A 15,220-nucleotide genomic window follows, 5' to 3' on the forward strand; every position below is an offset into this window, starting at 1 on the left:
CAAATAGGAAAAGAATTTGAGAAAGAGACATATGTATATGTATCACTGAGTTACTGTGCTGTACACTTGGAACTAAGAACACTGTTATTCAACTACACTCTGATAGAAAATAAAAATTAAAACCAAAAATAAATGGTACCAAAAGAAACTGAAAAGCTTTTGTACAGCAGAGGAAACCATAAGGAAAATAAGACAATCCACAAAATGGGAGAAATATTTGCAAATGATGAGACCAATAAGGGATCAATCTCCAAAACTGACAAAGAGCTCATGTAGCTCAATATCAAAAAAATAAACAACCCATCAAAAAAATGGAAGGAGGCCTAAAGAGACTTCTGTCCAAAGAAGACACACAGATGACCACAGGCACATGAGAAGATGCTCAACATCACTAATTATTAGAGAAATGCAAACCAAAACTACAATGAGGTATCACCTCACACTGGTCAGAATGGCCATCATCAAAAAGTTTACAAACAGTAAATGCTGGAGAGGGTGTGCAGAAAAGGGAAACCTCCTACACCGTTGCTGGGAACAGACCATGGTGCTGAAGACTCTTGAGAGTTCACTGGACTGCAAGATCAGACCAGTCAATCCTAGAGGAAATCAACCCTGAATATTCATTGAATGTCCTGATGCTGAATTTCCAATACTTTGGCCATCTGATGCCAAGAGTTGACTCCTTGGAAAAGACCCTGATGCTGGGAAAGATTGAAGGCAAAAGAAGAAGGGGCAGGAGATAAGACGGTTAGATAGCATCATCAACCCAGTGGACATAAAGTTGAATAAACTCTGGGAGACAGTGGAGGACAGAGTAGCCTGGTGTGCTGCAGTCCATGGGTCGCAAAGAGTCAGACACAACTTAGCTACTGAACAACAGTCACTATGGAGAACAGTATGGAGTTTCCTTAAAAAACTAAAAACAGTTACCATATGATCCAGCAATCCCACTCCTGGGCATATATTTGGACAAAGCTGTAATTTAAAAAGATACACACACAGCTATGTTCACAGCAGCGCTGCTTACAATAGCTGAGACAAGAAAGAAACCTAAATGTCCATCAACAGATAAATTCATAAAGAAGATATGCTGCATATATACACTGGAATATTACTCAGCCATGAAAAAGAATGAAATAATGCCACTTGCAGTAACATGGATACACCTGAAGATTATCATACTAAGTGAGGTAAGCCACACAGAGAAAGGCAAATATCACATAATGTCACTTATGTGCAGAACTGAAAAATGTGCAAACATACTTATTTACAAAACAGAAACAGTCACAGACTAAAAAAACAAACAGGATTACCAGTGGAAAAAGGTGGAGGGAAGGGATGAATTGAGAGCTTGGGATTGACATATACACACTGAAATGTTTAAAACAGATAACCAATAAGGGCCTACTGTACAGCACAGGGAACTCTCAACAATCTCTAATAGCTTAAATGAAAAAAGAATTTGAAAAAGAGAAAACACATGTATAACTGAATTACTTTTCTGTACCTCTGAAAATAATACAACATTGTTAATCAACTACACTCCAATGTAAAATAAAAACAAAAAAAGACAACCCACAGAATGGGAGATGTGTGCAAATGATGTGACCAACAAGGGATTAGTCTCCAAAATTTACAAAAGCTCAGGATGCTTAACAGCATTAAAACAACCCAATCAACTAATGGGCAGAAGACCTAAATAGACATTTCTCCAAAGAAGACAGATGGCCAAAAGGCACTTTAAAAATGTTTAACATTGCTGATTATTAGAGAAATGCAAATCAAAACTACAATGAGATATCGCCTCACAGCAGCCAGAATAGCTACCATCAAAAAATGCATACACAATAAATGCTGTAGAGGGTGTGGAGAAAAGGGAACTCTCCGACGCTGTTGGTGGGAATGTAAATTGGTGCAGCCACTCTGGAGAACACTACGGAGGTTCCTTAAAAAACAGAGCTATCATATATACGGCCCTGCGATCCCACTCCGGGCATATATCCAGAGAAAAACATGATCCTAAAGGATACACGTACCCCATTGTTCACTGCAGCGTTGTTTACAGCAGCCAGGACACGGAAGCAACCTAAATGTCCAGAGAGAGGAATGGATAAAGAAATGTCACATATATACTAGGAACATTACTCAGCCGTTAAAAAGAATGAAATAGTGCCATTTGTAGCAACATGGACAGACCTAGAAACTGTCATAGTGAGTGAAGTCAGACAGAAGAGAAATATCGTATGACATTCCATATATGTGGAATCTAAAAAGAAATGATACAAACAAACCTACAAAACAGAAAGAGACTCACAGAGAAAGAACTTATGGTTGCCAGGGGGAAAGAATAGTTAGGGAGTTTGGAATAGACATGTACACTCTGCTACATTCAAAACAGATAACCAACAAGAACCTACTCTAATGTATATGGAACTCCACTCAATGTTATGTGGTACCCTGAATGAGAGGGGAATTTGGGGGAGAATGGGCACATGTATACGGATGGCTAAGTCACTTTGCTGTCCACCTGTAACATCACAACATTATTAATCAATTATACCCCAATACAAAATAAAAAGTTAAAAATAAATAAAATAGATAACCAACAAGGACCTACTGCACAGCACACGGAACTCTGCTCAATAGTCTAATAGCCTAAATGAGAAAAGCAATTTAAAAAGGGTAGATACATATATATGTTTAACTGAATCACTTTGCTGTTCACCTGGAACTAACACAACATTGTTAATCAACTATACTCTAACGTAAAATCAAAAACAAAAAGGACCTCATTAAACTCAAAAGCTTTTGCACAGCAAAGTAAACCATAAACAAAAGACAACCCACAGAATGGGAGATGTTAAAAGATCAATCTCCAAATTTTTCAAGAGCTCATGCATCTCAAAATTAAAAAAAAAAAAACCAACAAAAAACCACCCAATCAAAACACAGGCAGGAGACCTAAAAAGACTTTTCTCCAAAGCCGACATACAGATGTCTACTAAGAGGTACATGAAAAGATGCTTAATATCACTAATTATTAGAGAAATGCAATCAAAACTACAATGAGGGCCTCCCTGGTGGCTCAGCGGAAAAGAATCTGTCTGCCAATGCAAGAGACACCAGTTTGATTCCTGGTCCAAGAAGATTCCCATATGCCTTGGAGTAACTAAGCCCGTGCTTCACGATACTGAGCCTGTGCTCTAGAGCCTGAAAATCACTACTACTGAGCCCACGAGACTCAACGACTGAAGCCTGAGTGCCCTATAGCCTGTGCTCTGCAACAAGAGAAGCCTGCACACCAGAGTGAACGAACAGCCCCAGCTCGCCGAAACTAGAGAAAAGCCCATGTGGCAAAGAAGATCTGGGATGGTCAAAAATAAATAACACGAAAAAAAAAAGTTCTTAAAAAAAGCCTACAATGCAATATCACCCCACACCCATTAGAATGGTGATCATCAAAAATTCTACAAAAAATAAGAACTTCCCTAGAGGTCCAGTAAGACTCCAGGTTTCCAAGGCAACTGGAATGGGTTAGATCCCTGGTTGGTCAGGGAACTAAGATCCCACATGACATGCAGCACGGACAAGAAAATACATTAAAAACAAAAAAAATCTACAAATTTTTTTTTTACTGACTGAGGCTTCCCGGTGCCTCAGTCAGTAAAGAATCTGCCTGCAATGCAGGAGACCTGAGTTCCATCCCTAGGTCAGGCAGATCCCCTGGAGAAGGAAATGGCAACCCACTCCAGTATTCTTGTCTGGGAAATCCCATGGACAGAAGAACCTGGCGGGCTACAGGCCATGGGGTTGCAAGAGGCAGACAAGACTTAGCCATGAAGCCACTCATATACTTTCCTTAAACAGAAGTTACAATAAAATGTTTTTTTAGAGAACTACAATGAATAAATGCTGAGGGTGGGAAGAAAACAGAAACCTCCTACACGGTTGGTGGGAATGTAAACTGGTGGAGCCACTATGGAGCACAGTATAGAGGGTCCTCAGAAAACTAAAAAAAGAATTACCATCATTCTGCAATCCCACTACTTGGCATCTACCTGGAAAAACACCCAGTTCAAAAAGATACAAGCTGTTTTCTATGTCTGGATCTCCACTGCTGCCCTGCAATCGGTTTATCAGTACCATCTTTCTAGATTCCATATACATGCGGTTAAGAGATTTGTTTTTCTCTCTCTGACTTAAATCACTCTGGCTAAATCATGCTGATGTATGGCAGAAATCAAACCAATATTGTAAAGCAATTATCTTTCAATTAAAAATATAATTATTAATTTAAAAATATAAGAGGAAAAAAACGCAAACTAAAAAAAAAGGTACAAGCTGAGGGCTTCCCTGTTGATTCAGTGGTAGAGAATCTGACTGCCAAGGCAGGAGACAAGAACCAAGGCAGGTTCAATCCCTGGTCTGGGAATATCCCACGTGCTGCAGAGCAACTAAGCCTGTGCACCACAACTACTGAGCCTGTGCTCTAGAGCTCGTGAAGCACAGCAGGTGATCTCAGCAATGGGAGAAGCCACGGCAGTGAGAAGCCGGTGCACCGAAACCAGAGAGTAGCCCCCGCTCACCACGACTAGACAAAGGCCTGTGCAGCAATGAGGACCCAGCACAGCCAAAAGAGTGAGTGAGTGAGTGCAAGTCGCTCAGCTGCTTCTGCCTCTTCGCGACCCCATGGACTACCCATGGAATTCTCCAGGCCAGAATACTGCAGTGGCTAGCCTTCCCGTTCTCCAGGGGACCTTCCCAACCCAGGGACAGAACCCAGGTCCCCCATATTGCAGGCTGATTCTTTACCAGCTGAGCCACAAGGGAAGCCCCAAAATACTGGAGTGGGTAACCTTTCCTTTCTCCAGTGGATCTTCCTAACCTGGGAATCAAACCAGGGTCTCCTGCATAAAGGCAGATTCTTTAACATCTGAGCTATCAGGAAAGCCAAAAATAAATACATAAAAAACTAAATATGTTAAAAACAAAAAAAAAGAGTTCTCTGAAATTGTTTAAAAAAAAAAGAAAAAAGATACAAGTGGGACTTCCCTGGAAGTCCAGTGGCTAAGACTCAGAGCTTTCAGTGCAGGGGGCTCGGGTTCTATCCCTGGTCAGGGAACTAAGATCCCATATACTGCGAGTGCAGCCAAAAATAAATAAACAAACACATGCACCCCAATGTTCACTGCAGCCCTGTTTACAACAGCCCGGACATGGAAGCAACGCAAATGTCCACCGACAGATGAATAAACAAGATGTGGTGTACACACACACACACACACACACACACACTGGAGTATCACCCAGCCATTAAAAAGAATGAAATAATGTCACTTGCAGCAACATGGGTGGACCTGGATATCATCATGCTAAGTGAAGTAAACCAGACAGAAAAAGACAAATACTAAAAGCACAAGCAACAAAAGAAAGAGCTGATAAACAGCACTTCATTAAAATTTTTAAACACTGTGTGTCAAAGGACACTATGGAAAATGTGAAAAAACAACCCACATAATATAGGAGAAAATATCTGTATCATATAGATGATACTTATTTTTTAGATTCCCCATATGATATGCCTTCTATGGGGAATCCAAAAAAAAAAAAAAATACAAATGAACTTATTTACAAAACAGAAACAGACTCAGGCTTAGAAAATAAACTTTGAGTTAGGAAAGGGGAAAAGTGGAGGGGAGGGATACACTGGGAGTTTGGGACTGAGATCTACACACTATTACATGTATTTATTATTTTGTATTTTGTATGGCATGTGTGCGTGCTCAGTTGCTTCAGTTGTGTCCAACTCTTTGCGACCCTATGGACAATAGCCCGACAGGCTCCTCTGTCCAAGGGGATTCTCCAGGCAAGAACACTGGAGTGGGTGGCCATGCCCTCCTCCAGAGATCTTTCCCACCCAGGGATCAAACCCACACCCCCTGCAACTCCTGCACTGCAGGTGGATTCTTATCTACTGAGCCACCTGGGAAGCCCCATTTTGTATTGAGGTATAGCCAATTAACAAACAATGTTGTGACAGTTTCAGGTGAACAGCAAAGGGACTCAGCCATCCATATACATATATCCATTCAGGATGCCACATAACCTTGAGCACAGTTCTGTGTGCTACAGGAATGTGTCCTGCTAGACTTAAAATGGATAACCAACAAGCACCTACTGTATAGTACATGGAACTCTGCTCAATATTCTCTAATAACCAAGATGTAGAATTTCAAAACAGAGTGGACATGTGCTGCTGCTGCTAAGTCACTTCAGTCGTGTCCGACTCTGTGCGACCCCATAGACGGCAGCCCACCAGGCTCCCCCGTCCCTGGGATTCTGCAGGCAAGAACACTGGAGTGGGTTGCCCTTTCCTTCTCCAATGCATGAAAGTGAAAAGTGAAAGTGAATTCGCTCAGTCGTGTCTGACTCTTAGCGACCCCACCCCACGGACTGCAGCCCACCAGGCTCCTCCGTCCACGGGATTTTCCGCCTGAGGTGCACATATACCTGAATCACTTTGCTGCACACCAGGAACTAACACAACGTTGTTATTCAACTAATACTCCAATATAAAATAAAAATCAGGGACCTCCCTGGTGGTCCAGTGCCTAAGACTCCCCCCCCAACATTGAAAGGGGCCCAGGTTCAATCCCTGGTCAAGGAACTAGATCCCCCAAATCACAACTAAAAGACCCTGCATGCCTGCAACTAGGACTTGGCGCAGCTAAACAAATAAAATTAAAATTAAAAAAAAAATTTAATAAAGCGAGTGGAAATAATATTACAGTGAAAACCTTAACTACAGTTGGTATACACGCCCCAAACGGCACCCCGTCTCCCAACCACTCGCGGGGCCCCCTCCGCGTCCTCACCCACGTCCATCCATTCGGGCGGGAGCAGCCGACACTTCTGTCTCTGCTTCAGGTTGACTGCCAGCCACAGAGGTACCTGCACCGGTAGGCCGGGGTTGAAAGGCCCCAGGTCGCCCTGCAAACACGCACACCCCGTCACTCACAAGTGCAGGGCTTGGACCTCCGCAGTCCGAGAGCTGACGCTCTGCGCGGTCTCGGCCGGCCCCGCGCCCCGCCACCCGCCTGCACCGGTTCCCCAGCCCCGCCCGACTACACCTGCGGGCCCTGGGCCCCGACAACCCAGCCCGCCGGGAGCGGGAGCCCACCAGAGCGAGCCGGGGGCCCGGCGGTTCTCACCCCGATGAGGTAGATCTTGTCCAGGCTGAAGTTCGGGATGATGGTGACCAGCTCCTTCTCGGCCAGAAACTCCACCTCCGCTGCATCCATGGCGTCGCCACCGGCCGACAGAGGACTCGCCGCCGCCGCCTCAGGTCCCTCAGCTTCCGAGAAAACACCACTGTGTCCGCCGCTTTCCCGCCACCGCGCAGAGCCCGCCCCCTGACCGGAAGGAGCCCTGGCCGGCCTATAGGAAGACGGCGCTTTACGTGAGGCGGTGGAAGGCGGGGAGAGTGACTGTTACGAGCCCTCGGATTGGCCATCTTGAACGTGACTGCGAAGCGGGTCCCGCCCCTTTAACAGCAGGCCCCGCCCGTCCCCGTGTCGCGGTCTCGTCCCTCCCGTGCGCTGCTAACCTGGAGCCGCGGGCTCACCTGCACCTAGGACCGCCCTCGGTGGCCCTTCACGAGCCCCGGGCGCCTGCCCTCCCACACCGCGAGTCAAACTGGGGCTGGGTGGGCTTCGGGGCCGGGAGTTGTTCATTCGCTCAGTCGTGTCCGACTCTTTGCAACCCCTTGGACTGCAGCGCGCCAGCCCTCCCTGTCCATCACCATCTCCCCCAGCTTGCTCAAACTCATGTCCATCGAGTCGGTGATGCCACCCAATCATCTCATCCTCTGTCGCCCCCTTCGGAGCCAGGAGTTAAAGCATGTAATTGGTAACGGTGTAACCTGGCTACACAAACGCGGGACCCCCCCACCCACCCACCCAAGCAGAGTGAGGGAAGGCGTTGTTTCCTTTAAGTTCACAATCTTCTGGCCTCCCTGTACGCGGGGTAACGTCTATAAAAATGCAGATTCCTTCATCGCACCCACATATTCCAATTCAGAAACTGCTGGAGAAAAGGTTCACAACCTGCACTTTTACAGGCTCCGCAGGTGAAAACCTGTGAAGGGGCGAGTTTGCAAATATGGATCAGGGAGTCCGGCTATTAACTGTTGGTCGTCCGGGTGCCCTCTATAGAGTGGGTTCACGTGAACCATTGCAGCAGTGGTTCTCAGGCCCTCCTCTGGCAGCATTCCTTCCCTACCCTCCCTCACCCTTCTCCCAGAGATGCCCCATGTTGACATGCACGCTCCTGCAGACTTCTGATTCAGTGGTCTGGGTGAGGATAGAGGACTGACCTCTAACCAGGGTCAGGGGGATTCCAGTGGGGTGATGATAAGCCAGCAGAGCTTCCGCCCGAGGTGAAGCAGCTAGAGGAGGACTGGGGTGGGGGGGAAGGTGATGCTGAATTTGACAGCATTAGCTTTAGGCTCCAAGAAAAAGCATATGTGACAGTATTTCAGGGTTCTAGATCCCTTCGGGAAAGCTCCCTCACCCCACAAAACCACACACTTTCCTGTCTAACAATCCAGAAAACTGCCCCATGCCAGGTTGTTGGGAAGATGAAATAAAGCCATCATCCAGTTCTGCCCATTCACATGGCCTGGAAAGTGGTTTGTTGTTTATCTGCGTTGGAAATGATCATGACAAGCCTGGAGATTTCCTTCATTGTATCATTTACGAAGACAAATACTTTCCAAGAAAATAAAAGATCCCTCCGGAATGCTGTCTAACCGAGAGCAAGTGACCACTCTGAACCTCTGTATTTTCATCTGCAAGAGAGGTAGGAAGGGAAGGAGTCCCCAGGGTATTTGGGGAAGAGGGGGGTGGCAGGCCACCTGGCCCCTCCTAAAATAGAAGCTCCCTCAGGCATCTGCAGAGAGTGTGTGCCAACTTGTCTGGGTTTTGATTGATGGGGCAATGTTTCCTTGACTGGCAAATATTTGCGTTTCAAAGTTGGAGAGGCTTCCCTCCCTGATTTCCGCAGACTGTAAAAGCACAAAGGAAAAGAGCTGGTGGGAGAGCCGAGGTTCAGAGAGGCCTTGGTGGGATCATGAGTGCTAGCAGAGCCCGGTATCCTGGCGTCCTTTCTGGGAACGTGGGGACTTGCCGCTGCTTACCTCACAGAGCTGTAGGCAGAACGAGACAAAGGGGGTGTGGCCTTCCACACTACAAAACGGTGGCGTCTTGGAGCCTCAAACTGGAGTAGACACCAAGGTCCTTCAGTTCAATTCAGTTCAGTCACTCAGTTGTGTCCGACTCTTTGCGACCCCATGGACTGCAGCACGCCAGGCCTCCCTGTCCATCACCAACTCCCAGAGCTTACTCAAACTCATGTCCATTGAGTCAGTGATGCCATCCAACCATTTCATCCTCTGTCATCCCCTTCTCCTCCCGCCTTCAATCTGTCCCAGCATCAGGGTCTTTTCAAATGAGTCGCATCTGGTGGCCAAAGTATTGGACATGTATTGCACAAATATTGGACAAACAAGTATTGGACAAGGTATTGGCCAAGGTCCTTAGGGGGACCTTGTTAAAGCACCAGGATTCACAACAGCCAAAAGGTGGAAACCACCCAGATGTCCACCGCTCTCCCGTGGTCCCCGGGGAATGGTGGGGAAGCAGCGACTTGCTGCGGGTGGCGTCTCCCAGCTAGGGCGGTGGCTAGAATTACAGTCATGGAAGCAGAAGGGACATGCAGAGCAGAAAAACACCTCCTCCTGAAACTCTCTCTTCCCTCACCACAACTGAAAGGGGCCCTTGGGATGGTACCCTCCAAGGACAAAGACTGCTTCACTACCTGGGCCCCTCTAAGGTCTCGAGGCAGGGGTGATAGCATGACCCCTGCAGGCCTGGCTCCCCTGCTGTTTCTGGCCACTGGCGAATTCCACTGGAGGGGCCCAGCCGCTCCAACTGGTACCTCTTCCCATCTTCACCTCCTAGAGCCCTCGGGAGGCTGGGAGGGAACGACTGATGTAGGTGAAGTTCTCAGATGCGTCTGGCCCAGCTGTGCAGACAGCCGTGGTTCCCGCACCTGGCGGCAGGGCTGGCTCTGCTCACGACAGCCCTCAAGGTGTCCTTCTCCCTGCTGAGTGCGGTAGTGAATGAAGCAGGAAAGACAGACAGCTCCGGTTCTCCAGGGCCGCTGTGTAAGCTGCTCCCCAGAACCTGACCAGATCCTGAGCAGGCCGGGTGAGAGTTGCAGGTCAGGGAGTGACGCGAATGGATGAGCAGTTTACAGAAATAGAGCTCTGGGGGGCGGAGTGGGGATGGGACCCAGTCCAGCAGCAGGAGAATCACCTGAAGGCTGGGACCGGATGTCTAGCTCAGCGCTAGCGGTGGCACCTAGGGCAACAGCCAGCGGCCAAAAGGAGAGACGGTCTGAAACCAGAGTCCGTGGACTGCCTGCAGGGTCCCGGCAAGCCTGGCCCGGGGAAGCCTCCGGACCCCACCCAGTGGCCACAGGTCTTTCCCAGCTGCCTGTGGCTCCGCACAGCCCAGCAGCATCCCCCTAATCGCCACTGCTGGGCCTGCGAGTCCCTCCCTGCTGCTTGCAGGCCACCAGAGTCTGGCAGGGGAGCCAGCCCGTGAGCCGCAGGGCGCACATCACGGCTGAGCCGGGTGGGAGCTCTCAAATGCCTTCGACACGGTGCGAATACACTCTTGTGTCTTTTTGCCATCTGCTGCTGTCATTAAAAAATTACATTTCCATCTGTTTTCACACTTTTCTCCCCTCCCAGCCTCCCCTCCCGGAGGCATACAGCATGAATCCCACGTCGAGGACGCGATCACTACCTCGCCTCTTGGAGCCTAGGAACATTGCTGGGACACACGGGGTTAGGGGCAATGGGCTTCATGGGCGACCAGAGCTGTTCATTCCTCCTAAGTCGACACTGACCATGACCTCTGCCCTCCACACACCAACCCCTCCACACACACTTTGCGGGAAGCCACTTACAAAGCTTTTTTTGGTTGCTGGTTTTAATTAGTATGTGTGGCTTTAGCATTAAAAATAAATGGAAAATAAACTGCAAGCATTAGTAACCATTTCCCCTGGGAATGTATTTAAGGAAGAACAGACTCAAGAAATAAGAATCAGGGAGCCATGTCTTGGGCTCAGAAAAAAATTGTCATTCTAGACCAACCGCAAAGATGTAACCCCCCTCCCTGACTGATACAGCATGCCTGACCTTTCATGAAGGGTCAAGTCCACGGAAAACCCAACAACCCCCTCACAAGTTTGCGGCCACAGACTTCGCCTGGTGGATCTCCTCAAACACAGCTTTGCAAACATCAGCATAATCGGTAACACTCTAGGTTCCGTACGTATGGTCATCTGTTTCATCTTCCCAACAACCTGGTTACTACCTTCTTTTGAAGATGGAGGAAGCTGAGGCTCAGAGTCAATCAGTTAATAATTTATTTTTTTTTAACTTTTGGCTGTGCCCCACAGCATGTGGGACCTAGTTCCCCAACCAGGGGTCGAACCCACCTCCCCTGCATTGGAAGGGGGAGTCGTAACCACTGGACCGCCAGGGAAGTCCGATGCTGAGGCTCAGAGAGGCAAAGTAACTCGCTCCAGGTTGCCCATCTGACAAAGGAAGCATGGGGGTGGACGCGGCAGGCTGGGCCCTAGGCCCCGAGGAAGGCTTCAGGTGGAAGCGATTTATTCACAAGGCCCTCCAGGGATGCTCCAGGAAGGCGGGAGATCTCCAGGGCTAGTTCAGGTTAAGGAGCAGGTTTCTACTGCTGGCCCCTTGGGGCTCAGACCACCCCCACCCCACCCCGCTCCCCATCAACCTGGGGCTCCCAGGGAAGCCTGGCTCCTCACAGTACCAGCACTGCCCCCAGGGAGCTGGTTAGAGACACAACAGTAGACCCAGCCCAGACCTCCCCTAACAAAGGGCATCTGCCTTTGAACCGGCTCCCTGCTGACAGCACCGTCACAAAGCACCAGGTCTCAGAGTCCCCTCACCAGCACCAGGAGGAGGAACAAGGGAGGTGGGGCATGTATCCCATCCCTAGTGGGTGAGGGGTACCGCCAGGCGGCCTGGAGAGCCCCAAGACCAGCGGCTCCTGCAGCAGAGGAAGCCCTCGGGCGCTGGAGGGGAGCCCTGCCCTCGCGCGCACACACACACAGGGCTCTGTCACGCCCAGGGATGTGGTCCCAGGTGGCCCGCTCCCACCGCCTGCCCCACACTCACCCCTCCAGACTCCTCAGGTCCCCACTGCGTTGTGCCCATTCCCCAGATGAGCAAACGGAGGCCCAGGGAGGTGTGTGCCCTGTGTGATCATGACCCCCATTTACTGACTGTCTGCTCCATGCCAGGTACTATGTGGGTGTTGTACAGAGATCGTTTTCCTTAACGCATGTGGGCTCACCTCGTGGGAGGTCCTGCTCTCCTCACTTCACAGGTGAAGACAAGATTCAGAGGGGTTGAACAGCTTTCCAAGGTCACACAGCACAGCCCAGGGTCTGGCCAACACCCTTGCTGGCATCCACTCCCCCTATTCTTTCTCATGCTCCTAAGAAGGAATGCTGGGGGGCTGCAGTGGGGTGCCCTGCCCCCTGCCATCACGCCCCCCACCTCGCCCCTTCCTCATGAGGAGACAGAGCTAGCTTGATGGCAGAGCCTCAGGAGCAGTAAGCATTGCACAGGGTTTCTTGACTTGGGGGGCAGGTGTCACCAGGAAGGGTCCCCCTCACTCAGCTGGGGTGCATGCTCCATGCTGGCTCTAACAGGAATGAGCCCTTCAGATTCAAGAGGCCCAGAGCCCAGGACTGGTGTGGGTGCCTTAGACTGCAAGACCTTTCTGCAGGAGACCAAGGGGACTCAACTGGCCCTGCAAGAAAGCCAAACTGGCCCCCCAGGGCTGCAAAGCCTCTGGCCAGCCTCCACCTGCTCTCCAGCTCACAGTCCTCTTGCCGTTGCCATGGGCACTGAAAGCCTGGGGTGAAGTGTCCGTTAGCCGCCGCAGGTTACTCAGTGGGCTGGAGGCCTCTGAGCAGTACCCAGAAGATGGGGGGTGGGCTCCCCTGGCCTGCACACACAGCCAGCTCTCAGGACGAGCACCCGGCCCTGAGACCAGCATCCCCTGGGTCCCAGAGGGAAGGGACTGGGGCAAAGTGTCCACGTCACCTCCAGGGGGATATAAGGGGCGCCAAGTATCCAGGGAGAAAGGGACAAACAAGAAATATTGCTGAGTGGCAGCTTTGTGTGGATGGTAAGAATGTGGGGTCTGGGTTCAAGTTCTCACTCTCTGACGACCTTGGGCTCTAAGTTTCTCAGGTGCCCCACCTGTAAAATGGGGGTAACCACAGCGTCTACACCAGAAGACCAGACGGTTATTCCCAGCCCATCACTCCCTCCCTTTATAGACGTGTCTGTCCCTTCCTGTGCCATGTGACTGCCCAGCTCAGCCACATGGGGTGTGTCTGTGTGGCCTGCTTGCTCCACGTGTGGAAGCTGAGAACGCTCCTGCGGGCCTGGCTTGTGCTCTGAGCGTCTGCAGTGAGAACGCACTCTGGGCGCTACTGGCCACAGAATGAGGAGGGCCAATTGAGGGGCCAAGACCACCCGAAAGCCCATAACCAGCCAGACCAGCCCCTCCATGATAAGCGATTCTCTTAAACTTACCTCTGTACTGAATGTGCTCCATCTCCTCTGCCCGCACAAGGAGCAGAGTCCGCAGCTCGTTACACGGGATCTTTATTTACAATGCAAAAAAGAACTTATAAATCACTTTCTGGACAGTTTCGATGCCTTTACGACAACGTGTAAAAAAGGAGCCAGTCCTGTGCAAGAAGTCCTTGTGTGTGTGTGCACCTCCAGGGTGCCCGTCTGCATGGCCCTGGGCGCTGGGAGTCCATCTGGCCAGAAGGGAGCCTCTCCTGGACGGCGCCCGTCACCATGCCCGGGGTTGACGAGAACGCGGAGGCGTCGGAGGTCCGGTCCACCCCACGGGGCCTGGGAAGTGTCGCTCTGGAAGTGGGCGGGGCTGACTGCTCACTCCTCTCCCCACGCCTCTGGTCCAGCGCTGGAACCGCTGCGTCCTCCCAGCCAGCGTCCTCAGCAGAGCGTCCCAGGGCCCCGGACACGCGGAGAGGGGGACGGCCAGAGCAGGAGCCGGGGCAGGCACACCCCTGACTTGCATCGCCGCCTCAGGCCTCAGGGTCAAGGTCTCCATCCTCTGTGCACGACCCAGACTCGTCCAGCCAGACTAGGAGACAGAGGTGGAGTCCACATCCGGATGGGCCCCCCACACCAGGTCCCTTTCCCCAGAAGCTCCAGGGCCGGCGCCTCAGGGCACGTTGCTTCATCGTATCCCTCCAAGCTCTGCGCATGCAGGGCGGTGGTGTCAGCCGATTTAGAGAGGGAACCCCAGTGACATGGGTCTCACGGGCTCTCCCCCTCTCCTCTGGCCACCCCAAGCCCCGAGCTGCCCCAGATCTCAGGCTGAGGCCCCTGGGATTGAACCTCCCCCACCACATACACCCTATGGCTCAGCTGCTTCAGACCGCCTGCCTGGAGATGCCTGCATGCCTGAGGCTTGGCAGGAGGTCAACACACCCACCCTCCAGTTCCAGGTGGGAAAGTGAGGCCCCGAGAGGGGACGTGCCCCCCTAGTCAGCAGGGTGGTCAGGGCAGGGTGGGGTTCTCGCCCATCCCTCGCTGTGGGGGAAGCCCCAGGGATCTTTCAGCGCCGGGAGCCCGCAGCCCCGTTGGATGTGCTGCCCAGGCCTGCCAGGCTGTCCCCCTGCCCTAAACGTGTCACTGGTGAGGAGACCGGCCACACAGGCACCGTGCGGGCTGTGGGCTCGGGCCCCTGACCTTCCTCGTCACCAACTCTCACAGCCTCCGAGGCATGACCACTCTCTGTGACACAGGGGAGCTGGGGCCTCGTTCCCACATGCGGGGTTCTGTGACTCCAAGGGCTCTGCCCTTCCTCCTCCAGCTCCCTCTCTAAATGGGGAAAGGCAGAGACCAGGCCTCACCTCTGCCACCAGACAGGATGCGAGGGGGCCTCTTGTGCAGTCCCTCTGCACTGGGACCCCGTGGGCACTCAGGGATCCAGGCCTGCACCCCACAGACCTTGAGGAGGAACTGTGAGTCTCCCCTGTGCTTACACCAGCCCTGGGAGCA

At 51.0% G+C, this 15,220-nt stretch overlaps 3 protein-coding genes across 5 annotated transcripts in view; 1 reads left to right on the plus strand and 2 right to left on the minus strand.

The window, feature by feature from the left end:
• Nucleotides 1–7,430, minus strand: part of GINS2 (GINS complex subunit 2) — a 32,785-nt gene extending 25,355 nt beyond the window's left edge. Inside the window, exons 1-2 of the mRNA XM_055553946.1 lie at nt 7,212–7,430; nt 6,876–6,990 (exon numbers count right to left, since the gene is read on the minus strand). Coding sequence (XP_055409921.1) covers nt 6,876–6,990; nt 7,212–7,301 — 205 coding nt within the window. The 5' untranslated portion in view covers nt 7,302–7,430. The remainder of the gene's footprint in view (nt 1–6,875; nt 6,991–7,211) is intronic.
• Nucleotides 1–15,220, plus strand: part of IRF8 (interferon regulatory factor 8) — a 558,308-nt gene that overhangs the window by 371,635 nt on the left and 171,453 nt on the right. The window lies entirely within an intron of this gene.
• Nucleotides 13,771–15,220, minus strand: part of C17H16orf74 (chromosome 17 C16orf74 homolog) — a 29,859-nt gene continuing 28,409 nt past the window's right edge. For both annotated transcript variants that reach the window (XM_055553951.1, XM_055553950.1), the window contains one exon: nt 13,771–14,297. In XM_055553951.1, coding sequence (XP_055409926.1) covers nt 14,239–14,297 — 59 coding nt within the window. In that variant the 3' untranslated portion in view covers nt 13,771–14,238. The remainder of the gene's footprint in view (nt 14,298–15,220) is intronic.

The sequence above is a fragment of the Bubalus kerabau genome, chromosome 17 (assembly GCF_029407905.1).
Source record: "Bubalus kerabau isolate K-KA32 ecotype Philippines breed swamp buffalo chromosome 17, PCC_UOA_SB_1v2, whole genome shotgun sequence".
NCBI lineage: Eukaryota > Metazoa > Chordata > Mammalia > Artiodactyla > Bovidae > Bubalus > Bubalus kerabau.